This window comes from Lampris incognitus, chromosome 9 (genome assembly GCF_029633865.1).
Source record: "Lampris incognitus isolate fLamInc1 chromosome 9, fLamInc1.hap2, whole genome shotgun sequence".
In the NCBI taxonomy this organism is placed as follows: domain Eukaryota; kingdom Metazoa; phylum Chordata; class Actinopteri; order Lampriformes; family Lampridae; genus Lampris; species Lampris incognitus.
This window is the reverse complement of record NC_079219.1, coordinates 59,018,900-59,034,634: the sequence shown is the minus strand read 5'-3', so window position 1 is coordinate 59,034,634 and position 15,735 is coordinate 59,018,900. Positions and strand designations below refer to the sequence as shown.

Sequence of the window (15,735 nt, the reverse complement as noted above, 5' to 3'; positions counted from 1 at the left end):
ATGGGTATAGTCAAGCGTGCACGTGTGCACTGGAGTGTGTTAGAGCATAAATCAGGGCCCTGCTGACGTGGGGGCACTTTGAGTGATGTGTGCAAGACAGCCCCGAGGTCGTTCACATCCGCATACTGTGGACTATTGATGATCTGAGGATGTCTGTGGAGACCTCCTCTCGATGAATTTGATGCGAGACAGACATACAGATATACAACAAGAAGAGTAACTGCTTGAAGGGTAACGGAATAAATAACACACTCTCTCTCTCTCCCCCCCTCTCTCCCTCTCTAAATGATTCAGTTTAAAAGGTTTTGTATATACTCCATCTTGTCCCTTTCTAAGAAAAAAACTTCACTGTAGCAGAATCACAGATTCTTGCAGAATTTAACGTTTGTATTCTTGCAGAATGTGTACTCTGCAAGCCTGAGGGGAGAAAACCTCCACAGTTTCAGACCCTGCAGGCAGGTGTGTATGTTTGTTTTTGACATTATGGCCTTCAACTTTAATGAGGGCCTTTTGCTCTGATGCCGCTCTTCCTCTCTCCTACTTGGTCTCTCACTCGCTTTTCCTGGTTGACGCTCAGCTTACATCACAGTCCATTCCCTCTTTCACACGTTTTTCTCTCATTTCTCTCTCTCTCTCTCCCTCCCCATCCCCCCTCTCTCCCTCCCCTCCCCTCCCCGAGTGCGGCTGGCTGCCGGGCTTGGCCTCTCTCGCAGTGTGCCACGTGTGTAACCTAAACTGTGGAGCAGCCGAGCAGGACAGGGCCACGAGGAAAGGCTGACTCTGCTGCCCGGCCGGGAAGACTGCGGATCGCCTCCTGGTTTTCCTTCATGGCCCCCTCGCCGGCGTTCCGTGAGGAGCGGCATAAAGTCTCACACCATCTCTCTTTGAACCAGAGCTGCCCAGGTCTGCATCCGACACACACCGACACACCTCTCACTCACATTTTGTGTTGCAGTCTATCTTTCTACCGGTTTATAACAAGCTTCTCATTTCTCCAGCTCCAACGTATACCCTCCCTCCCTCCCTCCATCTGTGTTTGTGTGTCTGTGTGTGTCTGTGTGTGTGTGTCTATCTGGTATCCTTTTCTATCTTTGTGTCAGGTCCCAGCGGTGTATTATGTGTTGCAGTGAAACGCTGTCCTGGCCCCGCTCATATAAACACACACCCCTCCTTCATCCTTACTTAATGTCATTAACAGGTGGCTGTCTAAAATAGCAACACACATGCGCGTGCACGTATGTGTGCACACACACACACACACACACACAAGCACTCATGAGGCTGATACAGACACAGACATGTTTTCTTTTTATATGCATGTGTTTATGCGGGCAGGGCTCGTTGTTGTGGAAGCAGACGACCCCGCAGCAACCTTTGGCCAACATGGTTGACTCAAGACGTTTAAACTTGCCCTGCTCAGCGTCCCCCCTGCTCAGCGTCCCCCCTGCAGCGTCCCCCCTGCCGCGTCGGCCGGTTAGACGCGAGCTTCACGACCCGCCCGAGTGGCAGACGTCTGCTCGTACACACACAATTTTAATCAACAGCACCAACCCACCCAGTAGCATCCCCCTCCCCTCTTACACTCTCTTTCCATGACCCTTACGTACCTCTACCCCACCCCTTTCCTTCTCTGTCACTCCCTCACCAACTCCCACCGCCAGGCTCCCTCTCTATTAAGTTTCAAACGTCTCTCCTTCCGAACTGCACAACATACACCGACCAGGTCAGACCAATTCTCCTTTTTTTTTTCTCCTGCCAGTTCGTTGGTTTGTTCTTGCTTTCTTATGCGCCATGGGCCGTGCAGGTGGCAGTGACTGTTGTTGGTACGAAAAGAGAGAAGAGTGGGAGAATTCCTCATACTCTCAGCAGCAGATGTTTACCTCCCACAATATGTCTGCAGCTAATAAGTGCAAGCTTGTCCTCTGCTCAGCTGACACAGCTAATGAAGAACGGCGTGCTGAATTCCTGGCTGCAGTATCAGATCACACGCAACAGCAAATAAATGCACATTTGGACGTCTTTGGTAATCTCTTGTCAGTTCGCACATTATTTGTCCGGGTTGTGCCCGCTGTCGTGCAGCCCGGCGTGCTCTGACCTATCTGATTCTGCTGTGGCTGGTACGGATGTAACGTGATAGAGACGTGTAACTCTACGACCACTAACTTGGCTGTCTGCAAATGCAGACTTTATATACCGTTTACTGCATTCGGCGTTAGCAGAGTTTTGCAATGCAGCGATGCCATTCTTGCAGTATAGCCAGTAATGCATTTGCATGTATATTTGCCGGCAACTTTTGTTTTCTCTTGGTCGGACATTTGCGTGACTTAGTCCTTGTCAGAAGGTTACGGCCCGCTGGTTGCCTCAGGTGGACCTTCCTGCTAACATTATTCAGGAAAAGGCAACAAGCCATTCATCGTGGCTGCTGATCTATTCCCCAACAGTTTCGGCACCCTCGTAAACGGCATTCGTATGAAGCGCCGTGCCGTCTTTCAGCAGACGTGCATGCAGAGAGTGGTCACGGGATGCATGTGCCGAGCCGGCCGTGCACGTTTTAAATCCCAGAATTCGATGCCGTTAGCACCAGGTTCTGAATCAAGCGAGCCACTAACAATGTGTGACCCGTTACGCCGGGGCTGCCTGCTTGCTGGCAGGGCTCTCTGTCTCCACTATGTGACCTGCTCGGAGTTAATTATTGCAGCCCTGACTCTGTCAGAGGGTTCAGGCATGAATTATCACCTCTCATACACACCGTCTAGGGTGGCCACACTGTTGTAGCCCGTCACTCACCCTGTTTAAGCTGCTTCAAAGCCCCCCCCCCCCAACACACACACACTCTCTCTCTCTCTGTGGAATAACAGAAACTGTAACAGACAGGACCCACCTACATATGTGAATTACACACACACATACACACACCAAAACGCATACACATACACATGCATGCAAATATACACACATCCACACCCACTCAAACACACTATAGCACCCCCCACCCCCACACCAGCAGGCGTGGCTGAAGAGTCCCAGTGTTTGACAGTACATGTAATGCGGGAGAGGAGGTATTTGTGGCAACCAATTATCCCCTCAGATCAAAGGGGGATCTGAGTCTAAGCCACAGATACCTGCCCGGGGAAGAGCTCTGCTGGCAGCTCCACAGGGAAAATAGCACACTCCCCACCATGGGTGGTCCAGTTTGGCTCTTAGGGGTTATCCCTCACCTTGACCTTAGGACTGGCCAGATTCATTCTCGGAGCAGAAACATTAGGAACATAATTTCGCCCTATAGTTTCCCCAGCTGAACTGGGATCTGCCTCCCGGGGAAATACCAGATGGCTCATCTGTTGTTGGCCGAGATCACGTCATATGGCGTTTACAAGGGAAGAGATGCTGATAAAACTGTTGGAAATGAAATGTTATGATGGCGATAAAAGGATTTTGCTCTTGTGAGACATATGCTCGCTTTGCTTTCATCTTTCTCTCTCATCTTTCTCTTTCAGTGGTTTGGAAGAAAGACAGGAATTCCTGGCCCTCCTGGTCTCCCCTCCCGTCTCTCCTCGTTGTGTTATTATCTCTCTTCGTCTACCTTTTACCTCAGCATAGTCCTCTCAACTCCACTAGCTGGTCCTACTCTTCAACCCCCTTTACCATTCACTAGTCCATTCATTCCATTTGCCAATCAACCAATCATCAATCAATTAATCTTTTCATCCACCTGGTGTTGTAATTCATCTCTTTTCCCAACACAGTTTTCATTACTTATAAAGCACCCGTCCACCCTACACCTCTTTATAAATATTCTAATTTTCCTCCTCTCTCATATGGTCCTCCACTTACCTTTTTGTCCATCTTCCTCACCGTTACTTGATCCTCCTCATTTTTCCCTCTCCAGGGCCCAGCCTTGCCCTTAGTCTTTACCAGGCTGTCTCGCTGAGATCGCCATGTGGTCCAACTTCTTTGTGCAGCAGGATGAGGACGGTCGCATCAGGGTGGCAGGGGCTAGCCCCGGCGGTGGGCTGGGGGGGTTGGCAGGAATGAAAGCCGGACGCGGTCAAAGGCGGATCAACAGAATGAGCGACAGCCAGGAGGGGAAGATCAAGCTGGCCTTCTTTGTGTCCATCGTCGGCGTGATCCTCACAGTGCTGGGCGTGGGGACAGAGTTTTGGGTGGAGCTGTCACAACCAAAGTACTTCAGCAGCAATCACACCTGCCAGACAGCTCATTATGGCCTGTGGAAGGGCTGCGTCAGGACCCTGTGGGTAGCTGACATTGACCCAGAGAGAACAAGCTGTGGCCCCGCTGCACTACCTGGAGGTGAGACATCTGGCTGGCATGTGTCTGTTTGTCTGTGATTTCTTTGTGCTCATCAGACTGTTCATGGCGCTGTCTGAACTGGGAGGCGAGCAGGTGAGGCTCGGAGGGAATGCGCCTGTATTTGTCTCTCTGGCCGACAGCTCACGTCTGCTTTCCGGTGCTGAATCGGCTCTGTGCATAACTGTAGTCCACCGACTTCCGGTTTCTACTGCAGCGGTCATACCCGTTTCCTATTTGTTGGTGCGTGCTATTGACAATGGCGTATTTTTCATGATGCCTGCAAGAATTAGCATGGATAAATGTCGACCACATGCACAGAACTGTCCACACACTTCCACCTGCACCTGCCAGCAAACGGGTGAAAAGTTTCAAGTTGAACATACCAAGCTACGTCCACAATTCCGTCCTCATATTTGTGGACGCTGCAGTAGAAACCGGAAGTCAGTGGACTACACTTATGCACAGAGTCGGTTGCCTGGCGATAGACCATTTTCACAAATATGGCCGACATACTTCCGCTTGGTCTCAGCAGGATAAAGCTCAGTTCTTCCTGTTGCCCGCAGTGTTAAACAAACACATGTTCTATCACCCTCGAGTCTGGAGTCTGTGATGGCTTACCATCACCCCTGAGCAGCCAGTTAGCCACACGCTGTGTCGAAAAACAAAATACAAGGGCACATACACAACCGAAGGTGACACAAAGTTGGCTTTTTAACATTACAGGCTATGGAGAGAAGCGATCTTTACCTCTCTATGATGAAGAGGAAGTATGTCGGCCATGTTTGTGAAAAAGCTCAGGGCACACCCACCCTACTTCTTGTTTCCCGCGATGTCCATTAGCAAAAGTTCATGCCCACGTCATTGGGAAGGAAGGGTGCTCAGTTCAACTAGTGTGTATCAGTAATTGGGCGATTCTTCAATTTGGGGCACTTTTGAAATTTGGAAAAAATAAAGAATAAATTTCTTTAAAATCTGTTGTTTTTTTTTGTTTTTTTTTTCAAAAGCTCTATTAAGTGGTCTGGAACAAATATCTTGATATTCATGGACAGGATCTCAAGGCGCAGCCAAGGTGAGGAGTGTGTCCGTTTTGGGAACCTCAGAATTGCATCTCTGCTCTTCGCAGATGATGGGGTTTTGTTGGCTTCATCAGAACGCGACCTCCGGCGCGCATCTTGGGCGGTTTGCAGCTGAGTGTGAAATGGCCGGGATGAGAGTCAGCACCTCCAAGTCTGAGGCCATGATTCTCTACCGGAAAATGGTGGATTGCTCCCTCCGAGTTGGGGATGAGTTGTTGCCTCAAGTGAAGGAGTTCAAGTATCTCGGGTCTTGTTCAGGAGTGAGTGTAGGATGGAGCGGGAGATTGACAGGCGGGTTGGTGCAGCATCAGCAGTAGTGTGGACATTGTACCGGACCGTTGTGGTGAAGAGGGAGCTGAGCCGGAAGACAAAGCTTTCAATTTACCAGTCAGTCTTCGTTCCAATCCTCACCTGTGGTCACGAGCTTTGGGTAGTGACCGAAAGGGTGAGATCGCGGACACAAGCGGCTGAAATGAGCTTCCTCCATCTGGGCTCAGCCTTAGAGATAGGGTGAGGAGCTCAGACATCCAGAGGGAGCTTGAAGTAGACCTGCTGCTCCTTCCCATCGAAAGGAGCCAGTTGAGATGGTTCGGGCATCTGATCAGGATGCCTCCTGGGCGCCTTCCTCTGGAGGTTTACCGGGCATGGCCAACTGGGAGGAGACCCCGGGGTAGACCCAGAACTCGCTGGAGGGACTACATGTCCAATCTGGCCTGGGAACGCCTTGGGATCCCCCAGGAGGAACTGGAGGACATTGCTGGGGGGAGAGACGTCTGGAGTGTCCTACTTAGCTTGATGCCACCACGACCCGGCCCCGGAGAAGCGGCTGAAGATGAGATGAACAAATATCTTAGCATAGCTTTGATCGTCCTACAAAATAAGTTTGATATCATGATGCCTTTTTCAAAGTTGTAACAGCAAAATGTGATGGTAATGACAAGTTTCACTTCCGAAGAAAAGGTTGGCTAAGTCTTAGACTTGCTAAGCTAACTTGTTAGCTAGCATACAATGTACAATGAATATACGTGAATAAAGTGAAGTTCCTTATTTCTGAAGTAAAATACTCAACTGGTAATATGTTTGGTAATGACTTGTAATAACCATCCTGTCAGGTCAGGACATATAAACCTTCACATTACATTTGTGACATGAAAAAGTCACGCTTCTGCCATGACTGCTCACGCGCCTCTGGCACTTCCCGTTTCCATGGCAACCGCGTTGTTGTTGTTTGAAAAAACGTTGTTGCTCTAAAATATTGGGTGTGATGTAATGACGTGTATGAGGGACAGCCATATTTAACTATAAAAATGTGCAAATTGCACATGTATAAACCATATGAATTTGAAATATGTCTTTTTAAATTATTAGGAGAAAATGCAAAGTAGCGCCTTAATGAATTTAACCATTTTTATGACTTTATTATAGAGGGAAGTTAAACTGTCTGGGTTGGGGACAAGCCCAAAACAGGGAAATTCTGCCACATTTGAATTTTCAACATATTGAAAAAGTATCAAAATATCATCGCTGAGACACAAATCTGTTTTTCAAAGCTAACACAACCTGACTCTAACAAATACAATAATTGGGGGTTTTTTTCCCTTGAAAATCTACCCCGGGGACAGAAAAACTCCTTTAATGGAAGAATCGCCCTCATGCGTATCAGTAATTCACGGCTTCTTAACGATTTCTTCCCCTAGCGGCGTCACTAACCTGAACAAAGAATTTAGCATCCCTCTGACACAATATAGAAACTTATGAGGGGAATATGTTCTGATCCCCTCAATGTTGCCGAGATCTCCACGCCTCGTGTTTGTGCGCGTATCCGCTCTTATTTCTGCAGAGGGGTGGAGAGGCGACGGCTGTGTATGTGAAGCTGCTGCATATGTATGTATCTGGGTCATCCTACAGATAATGTGCAAATTGAGTCATTAAAGAAATATGATGCTGTGGAACGGAAACAGTGGCATTAAGCAGTGTGACAGGTCCGACTGAAGCGGCTCTGCAAACTTCCACGCATAATAACGTGCAATACCGGCGCAAGATGCGGGTGTGGGTATATTACATACAAAACAATGGTGGTGTGATCAAACGTCGCTCATTTCAGAGCCACACCTCCCCTGACTGGACTGCAGAGCATCTTCTCCTGTGCACATATTGTGGACAGGCGATAAGGGGGCAGACCGCAGATTTATTTGTGCTGATGGGCACCCGGGTTTAGTGTTGTGACAGCACTTCTTAGATGCACTCCTGAGCCGTTTCATACCACTCGACTGCTGCTAGGTTCTCCAGCGTGTGCGTGTGTGTCGCTTATCTTCACAATGACCTATTTCTGTCCGAAAATCCAACCCAGAGATTGTGAGTGAGGCAGGTATTGGAAGAGTTCAGATAGAGATAGGCAAGCCAGTGCTTACCAGGGACACTCTCCTGTAACCGCCACCTTTCTCAGGGAGAGACTTGAGACACAGCCAGGACTGAGGAAAATGAGGACAGCAGAGATGTGTATCTGCTCGCACAGCAGATATCTGATCAGCACGGGCATGAGTTAACGTCTCACGTGGGAAGCGTGGAACGATGCCTTCTTGCACGTCCGTGGCTGCTTCTCCGAGATGAGAGTGTCTCGCTAGCTGATGAATTTTGTGGCTCAGAGACGGTCTGTGGGTGTGCCAGAGCAGCCGGGTTGCTCTCCGACGGTGTCTTGTTCGTCCAAACACCGTCGGCCCGCATGGCTCGTCACAGCCGACTGTGGGGTCGTCGTGTTCGGAGGAGAACAATTGTTTTGCCTTCCGCGCTCCTCCGTTACACGTCCCTGTTTGTATGCCTCTGGCTCCCGGCCCTAGCACAAAGACCCGTACCGATGCACCGTCTGTCATCTCCGGCTATCCGTCTCCACGCCTGCTGGACAGGAATGTGATGGCTCAATGGCTGCAGCCCCAGCAGGGTCAGAGAGCCTAACAGGCTAATGCAGACGAGTCATCAGTACATATGGAAAGTGTGTTTGCTTGAATGTTGTAACGTTTGTGTGGGAGAGTTGTGTTGGTGCTCGTTTTAAGTGTGTGCTGTATGCACATTTGTCGATGGACTATTCGTTTGTGTTGTGTGTGTGTGCCCGTGTGTGAGTATGCACATGTTTTGCTGTGTATTCTTGCATGTCGGTCTGTGTGTGTGTGTCTGTGTATTCTTGTGTGACCAGATAGCGTCCAGTGAGGGACATCCATCACTATTTGCTTGTGAAGCCAAGTGGAATCTGACTACTTCACAGTTTTTGTTTGAATAAAGGGGGGGAGGGTGAGAGAGAGAGAGAGAGAGAGAGAGAGTGTCTAATGCAGTATTCACCAACCCCCATGTTCTTTCCCTCCTTCCTCGTATCATCTCGTTCCTTTTACCTCCTTCTCCATCTGCAGCTCCCTCTCTTCCCCCACTCTCTCCATCCCTCCATCTGCCTCTCCTCTCGCTCTCTCTACTCCCCCCTCCATCTCATCCCCAGACCCTCTATCTGTGCCTCACATCTTCTCTTCAGTGCTCTTCCTCCTGTTCCTCGCTTCCCCCTCTGCACCCTTACCCCTCCATTTCTGCTCTTCCTTCCTCCAATCTGCTCTCTCTCTCTCTGGCGGTACCATATGTGCTGTGCTTGGGTGTGTGTGTTTGTGTGTGTGTGTGTGTGTGTGTGTGTGTGCGTGCGTGTGTGTCTCCGGGTATTCCAGCTACAGCTCCACAGCGGATATAAATAGGAGTGATGCCTGGGAGGACAGAGCGCATGGATGCATAGGGGGCACATCACCGAGTACCAGCAACCATCTATATGAGTGTGTTTGTGTAGATGTGTATGTGTGTGTGTGTTTGCATGCACACACACTCATGAGAGTCTCTCTCCCCTCACTCTGGTGTGTTGTCTTAACCCACAGAATCGAACTGCACGTACTTCAAGTTCTTCACCTCCGGGGAGAACGCGGTCATCTTCAAGAAGACAACCAGCAAAAGTGAGATGTCGTCATACTCTTCATGCACAAGTACCCCCCCCCCCTCTCCTCCTCCGTCCTTCCCTCAGCCCCCCCCCCCACCTCACCACCTCCCCTACGTCTTCCTGTCACGTGTTTAGACACACCACAACAAACAGTGATACTCCTCCACTTGCCCTGAATGAAGCTAAATGAGATGTATAATATCACCAACCACCGGGCGTCCAGGTGGCGCGACGGTCTAATCCGTTGCCTACCGACATGGGGATCGCCGGTTCGAATCCCCGTGTTACCTCCGGCTTGGTCAGGCGCCCCTACAGACACAATTGGCCATGTCTGCAGGTGGGAAGCCGGATGTGGGTATGTGTCCTGGTCACTGCACTAGCGCCTCCTCTGGTCGGTCGTGGCGCCTGTTCAGGAGGGAGGGGGAACTGGGGGGAATAGCGTGATCCTCCCACACACTACGTCCCCCTGGTGAAACTCCTCACTGTCAGGTGAAAAGAAGCGGCTGGTGACTCCACATGTATGGGAGGAGGCATGTGGTAGTCTGCAGCCCTCCCCGGATCAACAGAGGGGGTGGAGCAGCGACCGGGGCGGCTCGGAGAGCGGGGTAACTGGCCAGGTACAACTGGGGAGAAAACGGGGGGAAAATCCAAACAAAAAGTTGAAAAAATAATATTACCAACCACTAGACCAGGGGTGGGCAGTCTGATCCAGAAAGGTCCGGTGTGGGTGAAGGTTTTTGTAGTTACACACCTGGTCCCACTAATCCACCAGTAGAGTCTTTGCTGAGGAACTTGACTAGGAGACACAGGTGTGTAACTGCTTGGTTGGAACAAAGACCTGCCCCCACACTGACCCTTTCTGGATCAGACTGCCCACCCCTGGTCTAGACCATTTTCTACCCTGTCTCTGAGTCTTGCCCTTAATGAAATAGATTTATGCCATACCTGTGGTTGCGTTCTGCTCTCTGCTACATCCGCTGTTCATCCCCCCCAACTCAGATCTGAACCTGGCAGCGGCCGTCCTGGCTCTGATGAGTCTGGCCATGATGGTGATGGGCTCCATCTGTATCACCATGTCCCTCAGCAAAGGGGTGCAGTTCTTCCTGAAGCCCGCATCCTTCTGCTTCATCCTATCAGGTGAGAATACGGCAGACGCGAGTCGGTTCCCTCCTCCAGATACTGGTCACAAGAAATCAGACGACCAGGTTAAACGTTGAGGAAAAGCTGCTCCTGGTGAACCCGTTTCAGCTCTGGTGGAGAAAAACCCCTTTCTGAAGGTTTCACTGCTGTAATATTGTGCTGCTGTGACTACTGTAACCGTGTGGGTGGAGCTCGCAGCTGTCTGTAGGTCATGTCTACTTCACCGAGGGGTTTCCTGCTATTATTTAACCTACGCCCCATTGTTAGGAGTCGGTCCAAGCAGTGAATAGCAGAAGCTCTTAAACTGATTCAGTCTCGAGCCAGACCGTGTCAGCCAGCTGCTGCACCCCTGGCTGCGGTGTAATCCTCTGGGGCAACAGCGCTCGCCAAGTAACATCCACCAAAAGAGCCGCTTTTTGGCAGCAACAGACTCGCCATGTTTTGTGAAGTTGCAGAAAACACCTCAAACATGAGGACAGTCAGGACAGTGGTAGACTTGAGGACTAGAGGACAGTGGCAGACCTCAGGACAGTGGTTGACCTGAGGACAGTGGCAGACCTGAGGACAGTCAGGACAGTGGTAGACCTGAGGACAGTCAGGACATTGGTAGACCTGAGGACAGAGGCAGACCTGAGGACAGTCAGGACAGTGGCAGACCTCAATTTGCATTTTCTTTTTTGTATTTCCTTCCAACTCTCCCACGCCTCAACTATTGTCGTCCTGCAACAGCTACGGAGGGAGGTTTCTGGTCCGGGTTATAAATGGATTGATATTTTTATAATTCAATGACTGACATCATGGCGAAGGCTCTCCAGGCTCCTCTCATAACATCCACCCATCCATCATCCAAACCGCTTATCCTGCTCCCAGGGTCGCGGGGATGCTGGAGCCTATCCCAGCAGTCATTGGGCGGCAGGCGGGGAGACACTCTGGACAGGCCGCCAGGCCATCACTCACTCACTCACACACACACACATTCACACACACACACACTTAGGGACAATTTAGTACGGCCGAGTCACCTGACCTACATGTCTTTGGACTGTGGGAGAAAACCGGAGCACCCGGAGGAAACCCACCCAGACACGGGGAGAACATGCAAACTCCACACAGAGGACGACCCGGGACGACCCCCAAGGTTGGACTACCTCGGGGCTCGAACCCAAGACCTTCTTGCTGTGAGGCGACTGCACCAACCACTGCGTCACCGTGCCGCCCCCTCTCATAAGAGTCGGAGCCTGTTTGTGCCAGGAAAAGAGTAAAAGAGCTCTTTTATGGGATGTTATCCGGCGAGTGCTGACGTCCTTCCTTGTCCTTGCATCTCCCATGCGTTGGTTTATTAAAATCAACATGTGGGAGTAGTTTTTTTCTGTAAAGGTGACCTCTACAGATTTGCAGCTTTAAGTAGTAGAGATAAAATTGGGGGGGGGGGGGGGTTAAAATGAGACACAAATGACATTCATTGTGAGGGACATAGAGCTCCACTTCCAGGTTAGGGAGGACAGCATCAGACACACAGAGCCTCAAGACACACAACACTGAGGCTTGATGGGAAATGGTCACCATTTTTAGCATCTTTCTCTCTCTCTCTCTCCTCTATCACACATATTAGCACGGTCGCCTCACAGCAAGGAGTCCTGGGTTTGAACCCCAGGGTTGTCCAACCTTGGGAGTCATCCCAGGTCAAGAATCAAGAACAATGTCATTTCTGTCATGGCGTACACAAAAGAAACGATATTTCATTTCCCCCAGCCCACAGCAGTGCGACACAAACGATACAAACACATCCAAACTTCCAAAAACGACACCACCAAAACCAGAGAACAAAGCCAAAACCCCCCAAAACACAAAACACAAACAGTTAACAACACAGTCCAGAAACTCCACCGTCCAGAGAGCGAACGCCAGCCAGGATGACTGTCGGAACCACCAGTCTGCATGACCTAGCAGTTAGCTTAGCCCGCCCCGCTTCCACATCCTGTCAGACCGCCCTCGGTGCTTCTTCTTTGGGTGAAGCTCCTGTCAGGGCTGTGGTTCCTGGGCCCACAGGACGCAGCAGACCAGGCTCCCCCCGCCGACCCAATGCCAGCTGTCCCGGCCAGACACCCTCGACACACCTCCCCGCACTCCACACGACGACACAAACGCAGACGCAGACAAAAACACTCGACGCCAGGCGGGGCCGCCGCCAGACCGCCTCGCTGTTTCCTGTCGGGCACAGCTCCGAGCAGGGCCGTCCACAGGACGCAGCAGACCAAGCTCCCTCAGCCGAGCCAATGCCAGCTCTCCCAGCCATCAAACGAAAAAAAAAAAAAGATCAAAACTCAAAATAAAAACTTCACACGATGACACAAACTTAAGACGCAGACGTGGACAAAGACACGGCATAGTCGGTACTGGGTGAAGCCGCTGCAAACTGAGTTCGTGCTGCCATCTTCCCACAGAGGACAGAGGTCGTCCTCTGTGTGGAGTTTGCATGTCCTCCCCGTGTCTGCGTGGGTTTCCTCCCACAGTCCAAAGACATGTAGGTCAGGTGAATCGGCCGAACTAAACTGTCCCTAGGTGTGAATGTGTGTGTGTGTGTGTGGGGGGGGGGGGGGGGCTGAGATGGACTGGCGGCCTGTCCAGGGTGTCTCCCCACCTGCCACTCAATGACTGCTGGGATAGCTTCCAGCATCCCGTGACCCGAATTCATATAAGTGGCTTTTTACACACACACACAGATGGGTGACAAATTAAAGGAAAACCTGAGTGCTTGACCCCAACAGTGAGGGGGTCCGGGGGCTCTGTTATGTTGTGGGGGACATTTTCCTGGCATGGTTCGGGTCCACTTGTCCCCTTAGAGGGAAGGGTCACTGCAGATCAATACAAAGTTATTCTGAGTGATCACCTTTATCCTATGATGAGACATCTCTATCCTGATGGGAGGGGTCTCTTCCAGGGCACGAGGGGTCTCTGAATGGTTTGATAAGGATGAAGATGATGTAAGTCATATGCTACGGCCTTCACAGTCACCCCATCTCAACCCAGTTGAACCCCTATGGGAGATTTTGGACCGATGTGTGAGACAGCGCTCTCCATCATCATCATCAAAACACCAAATGAGGAAACATCTTCTAGGAGAATGGTGTCCATCCCTCCTGTAGAGTTCAGAGACTTGTAGAATCTCACAAGGAGCACCGAAGCGGTTCTGGAGGCTCCTGGTGGACCAACACCTCACTAACACACTTCATGTCGGGTTTTCCTTTGTCAGCCGTCTGTAATATATAGTTTCACCGAAATTGTGCCGTAAAGTGTTCACCAGTGACGCCACCGGCTGACAGCCCATGAATCGCTGTCTTTCCATGGCATGTGTTGACATTCCCAACACCCGCTGTATATACAGCTTTGTTATTCACGTTTTCATAGCTTATTTTGATGGAGCCCACCAAAGGTATAGCGGCAAACCAGGAAGTGTGTTTTCTCCGTTCAGCACCAGACGTTCCCGGCAGACACAATTTCTGCAGCGTTTCAGAGACACACGGAAGCCTGGGGAGGTCTTGTCCCTGCTGTACATAGAGCTCATGTTGACAACTGTGACGGTTTCCCTTTGACGCTAAATGGATATTACAGATCATAGAGAAGAAGAAAAGAATATGAATATGCTGAATATGGAGCTGCCTGGAAAGAGGAAGGCCAAAGAGGAGGTTTATGGATGTGGTGAGGGAGGACAGGAAGAGATGGAGATGGATGATCCGCTGTGGCGCCCCCTAACGGGAGCAGCAGATAGCAGTAGTAGTAGTAGTGGTGGTACAGAAAAAAAGAATTCTACTAGCTAACACCGTTTAAATGTTGCTCCAGTTAATTTTAAATTTCTTCCATCCCCACCCCTCCTTTTACCTTTTCGAATCCCTACAGGTGTTCTGGTCCTTCTGTCTATCCTGGTCTTCCACCAATCAGTGCTGGCCTTGTTGTCCAGCGACCACTCCGTACCGTTACACCATGAGTTGTCCTGGTCCATGGCCTGCGTGGGCTCTGCCGGAGCCATCCTCATCGTCGGAGGTGTCCTGTTCCTCATCCTGTCTCTTCCCTTCAGTCCCTGGCAGAAATGTCTGCCTCACAGAGATAGTGCCACTTAGCACTTGAACAAGGAGAAACACACACACACACACACACACACACACACAAACACACACAAAAACACACACATATGTCCTTGATGTTTCTTTCTTTCTTTCTGGATTGAGTGTTTGAATCCTGAGGGCTGTAATGATTTTGGGCTTGCTCACTGACGTTTACTTGGTCGGTGAACTCCTACTGGGTCTTAATTAGATGTACGCGAGGAAATTACCGACAAATGACGGACACTGCGGCCCTTCAGGATTTGTGTTTCAGAGAGCTATTATTTTTGTCTGTCTGTCGATCGAAAGCTAAATGGAGGGAGTGACTTACCGAGCGACTGAATGACGGACTGATGGACTGACAGTCTACATTCTGTTTTCTTAATCTGATGTAAAGCACATGCCGCTAAGCTATCTTCAGCTGCGCAACCAACAGCATGTAGTTTGGGTCTGTCTGCTATCACAAGGTACCAAGTACTGTGGAAAGGCCTGGAACAGCCAGCAAATATCATATGAAACTAATTAAGTAAAACGTAGAAGAACAACAATCTTTATAGTTGTCCCATAATCTAATAAATCAAACAAAGGGTTAACATGAATTTCATTATTTCGGGGATCGCCAGTTCGAATCCCCGTGTTACATACAGACCGACAGACACAATTGGCTGTGTTTGTGGGTGGGAAGCCGGATGTGGCTATTTGTCCTGGTCGCTGCACTAGCGCCTCCTCTGGTCAGTCGGGGTGCCTGATTGGGTGGGGGGGGCCGAGGGAAATAGCGTGATCCTCCCACGCGCTACGCCCCCCTGGTGAAACTCCTCACTGTCAGGTGAAAAGAAGCGGCTGGTGACTCCACATGTATGGGAGGAGGCATGTGGTAGTCTGCAGCCCTCCCCGGGTCGGCAGAGGGGGTGGAGCAGAGACCGGGGGGATCGGAAAACAGGGTAACTGGCCAAGTACATTTGGGGAGAAAAGGGGGAGGGGAACCCCCCCCTCAAAAAAAACTAAGTAAACACAGAAGAAAAGCCATCTTTACAGTCATTCCATAATCTAATAACCTAAACAAAGGTACCTTTCATTATCTGATGAGGTAGAAAGTGCAGAAGTGAACGAACCCCTACTGGAAAATCAAATCTTACACAGGGCAGAT

At 50.3% G+C, this 15,735-nt stretch overlaps 1 protein-coding gene across 1 annotated transcript; it reads left to right on the top strand.

The window, feature by feature from the left end:
* The first annotated feature begins 765 nt into the window (after window positions 1–765).
* cacng6b (calcium channel, voltage-dependent, gamma subunit 6b) lies at window positions 766–15,169 on the top strand. The gene is made up of 5 exons (XM_056286814.1): window positions 766–903; window positions 3,890–4,311; window positions 9,290–9,364; window positions 10,348–10,485; window positions 14,386–15,169. The coding sequence occupies exons 2-5, from the start codon at window positions 3,939–3,941 to the stop codon at window positions 14,604–14,606; spliced, it is 807 nt and encodes a 268-aa protein (XP_056142789.1). The 5' UTR covers window positions 766–903; window positions 3,890–3,938; the 3' UTR covers window positions 14,607–15,169.
* The last annotated feature ends 566 nt before the right edge of the window (window positions 15,170–15,735 follow it).

Bases quoted from the DNA above. Each gene is read 5' to 3' on its own strand.
- cacng6b (XM_056286814.1), top strand. From the start codon at position 3,939: ATGTGGTCCAACTTCTTTGTGCAGCAGGATGAGGACGGTCGCATCAGG. The intron at 4,312-9,289 runs GTGAGACATCTG...CTTAACCCACAG, and splicing joins CCCCGCTGCACTACCTGGAG to AATCGAACTGCACGTACTTC. The intron at 10,486-14,385 runs GTGAGAATACGG...GAATCCCTACAG, and splicing joins CTTCTGCTTCATCCTATCAG to GTGTTCTGGTCCTTCTGTCT.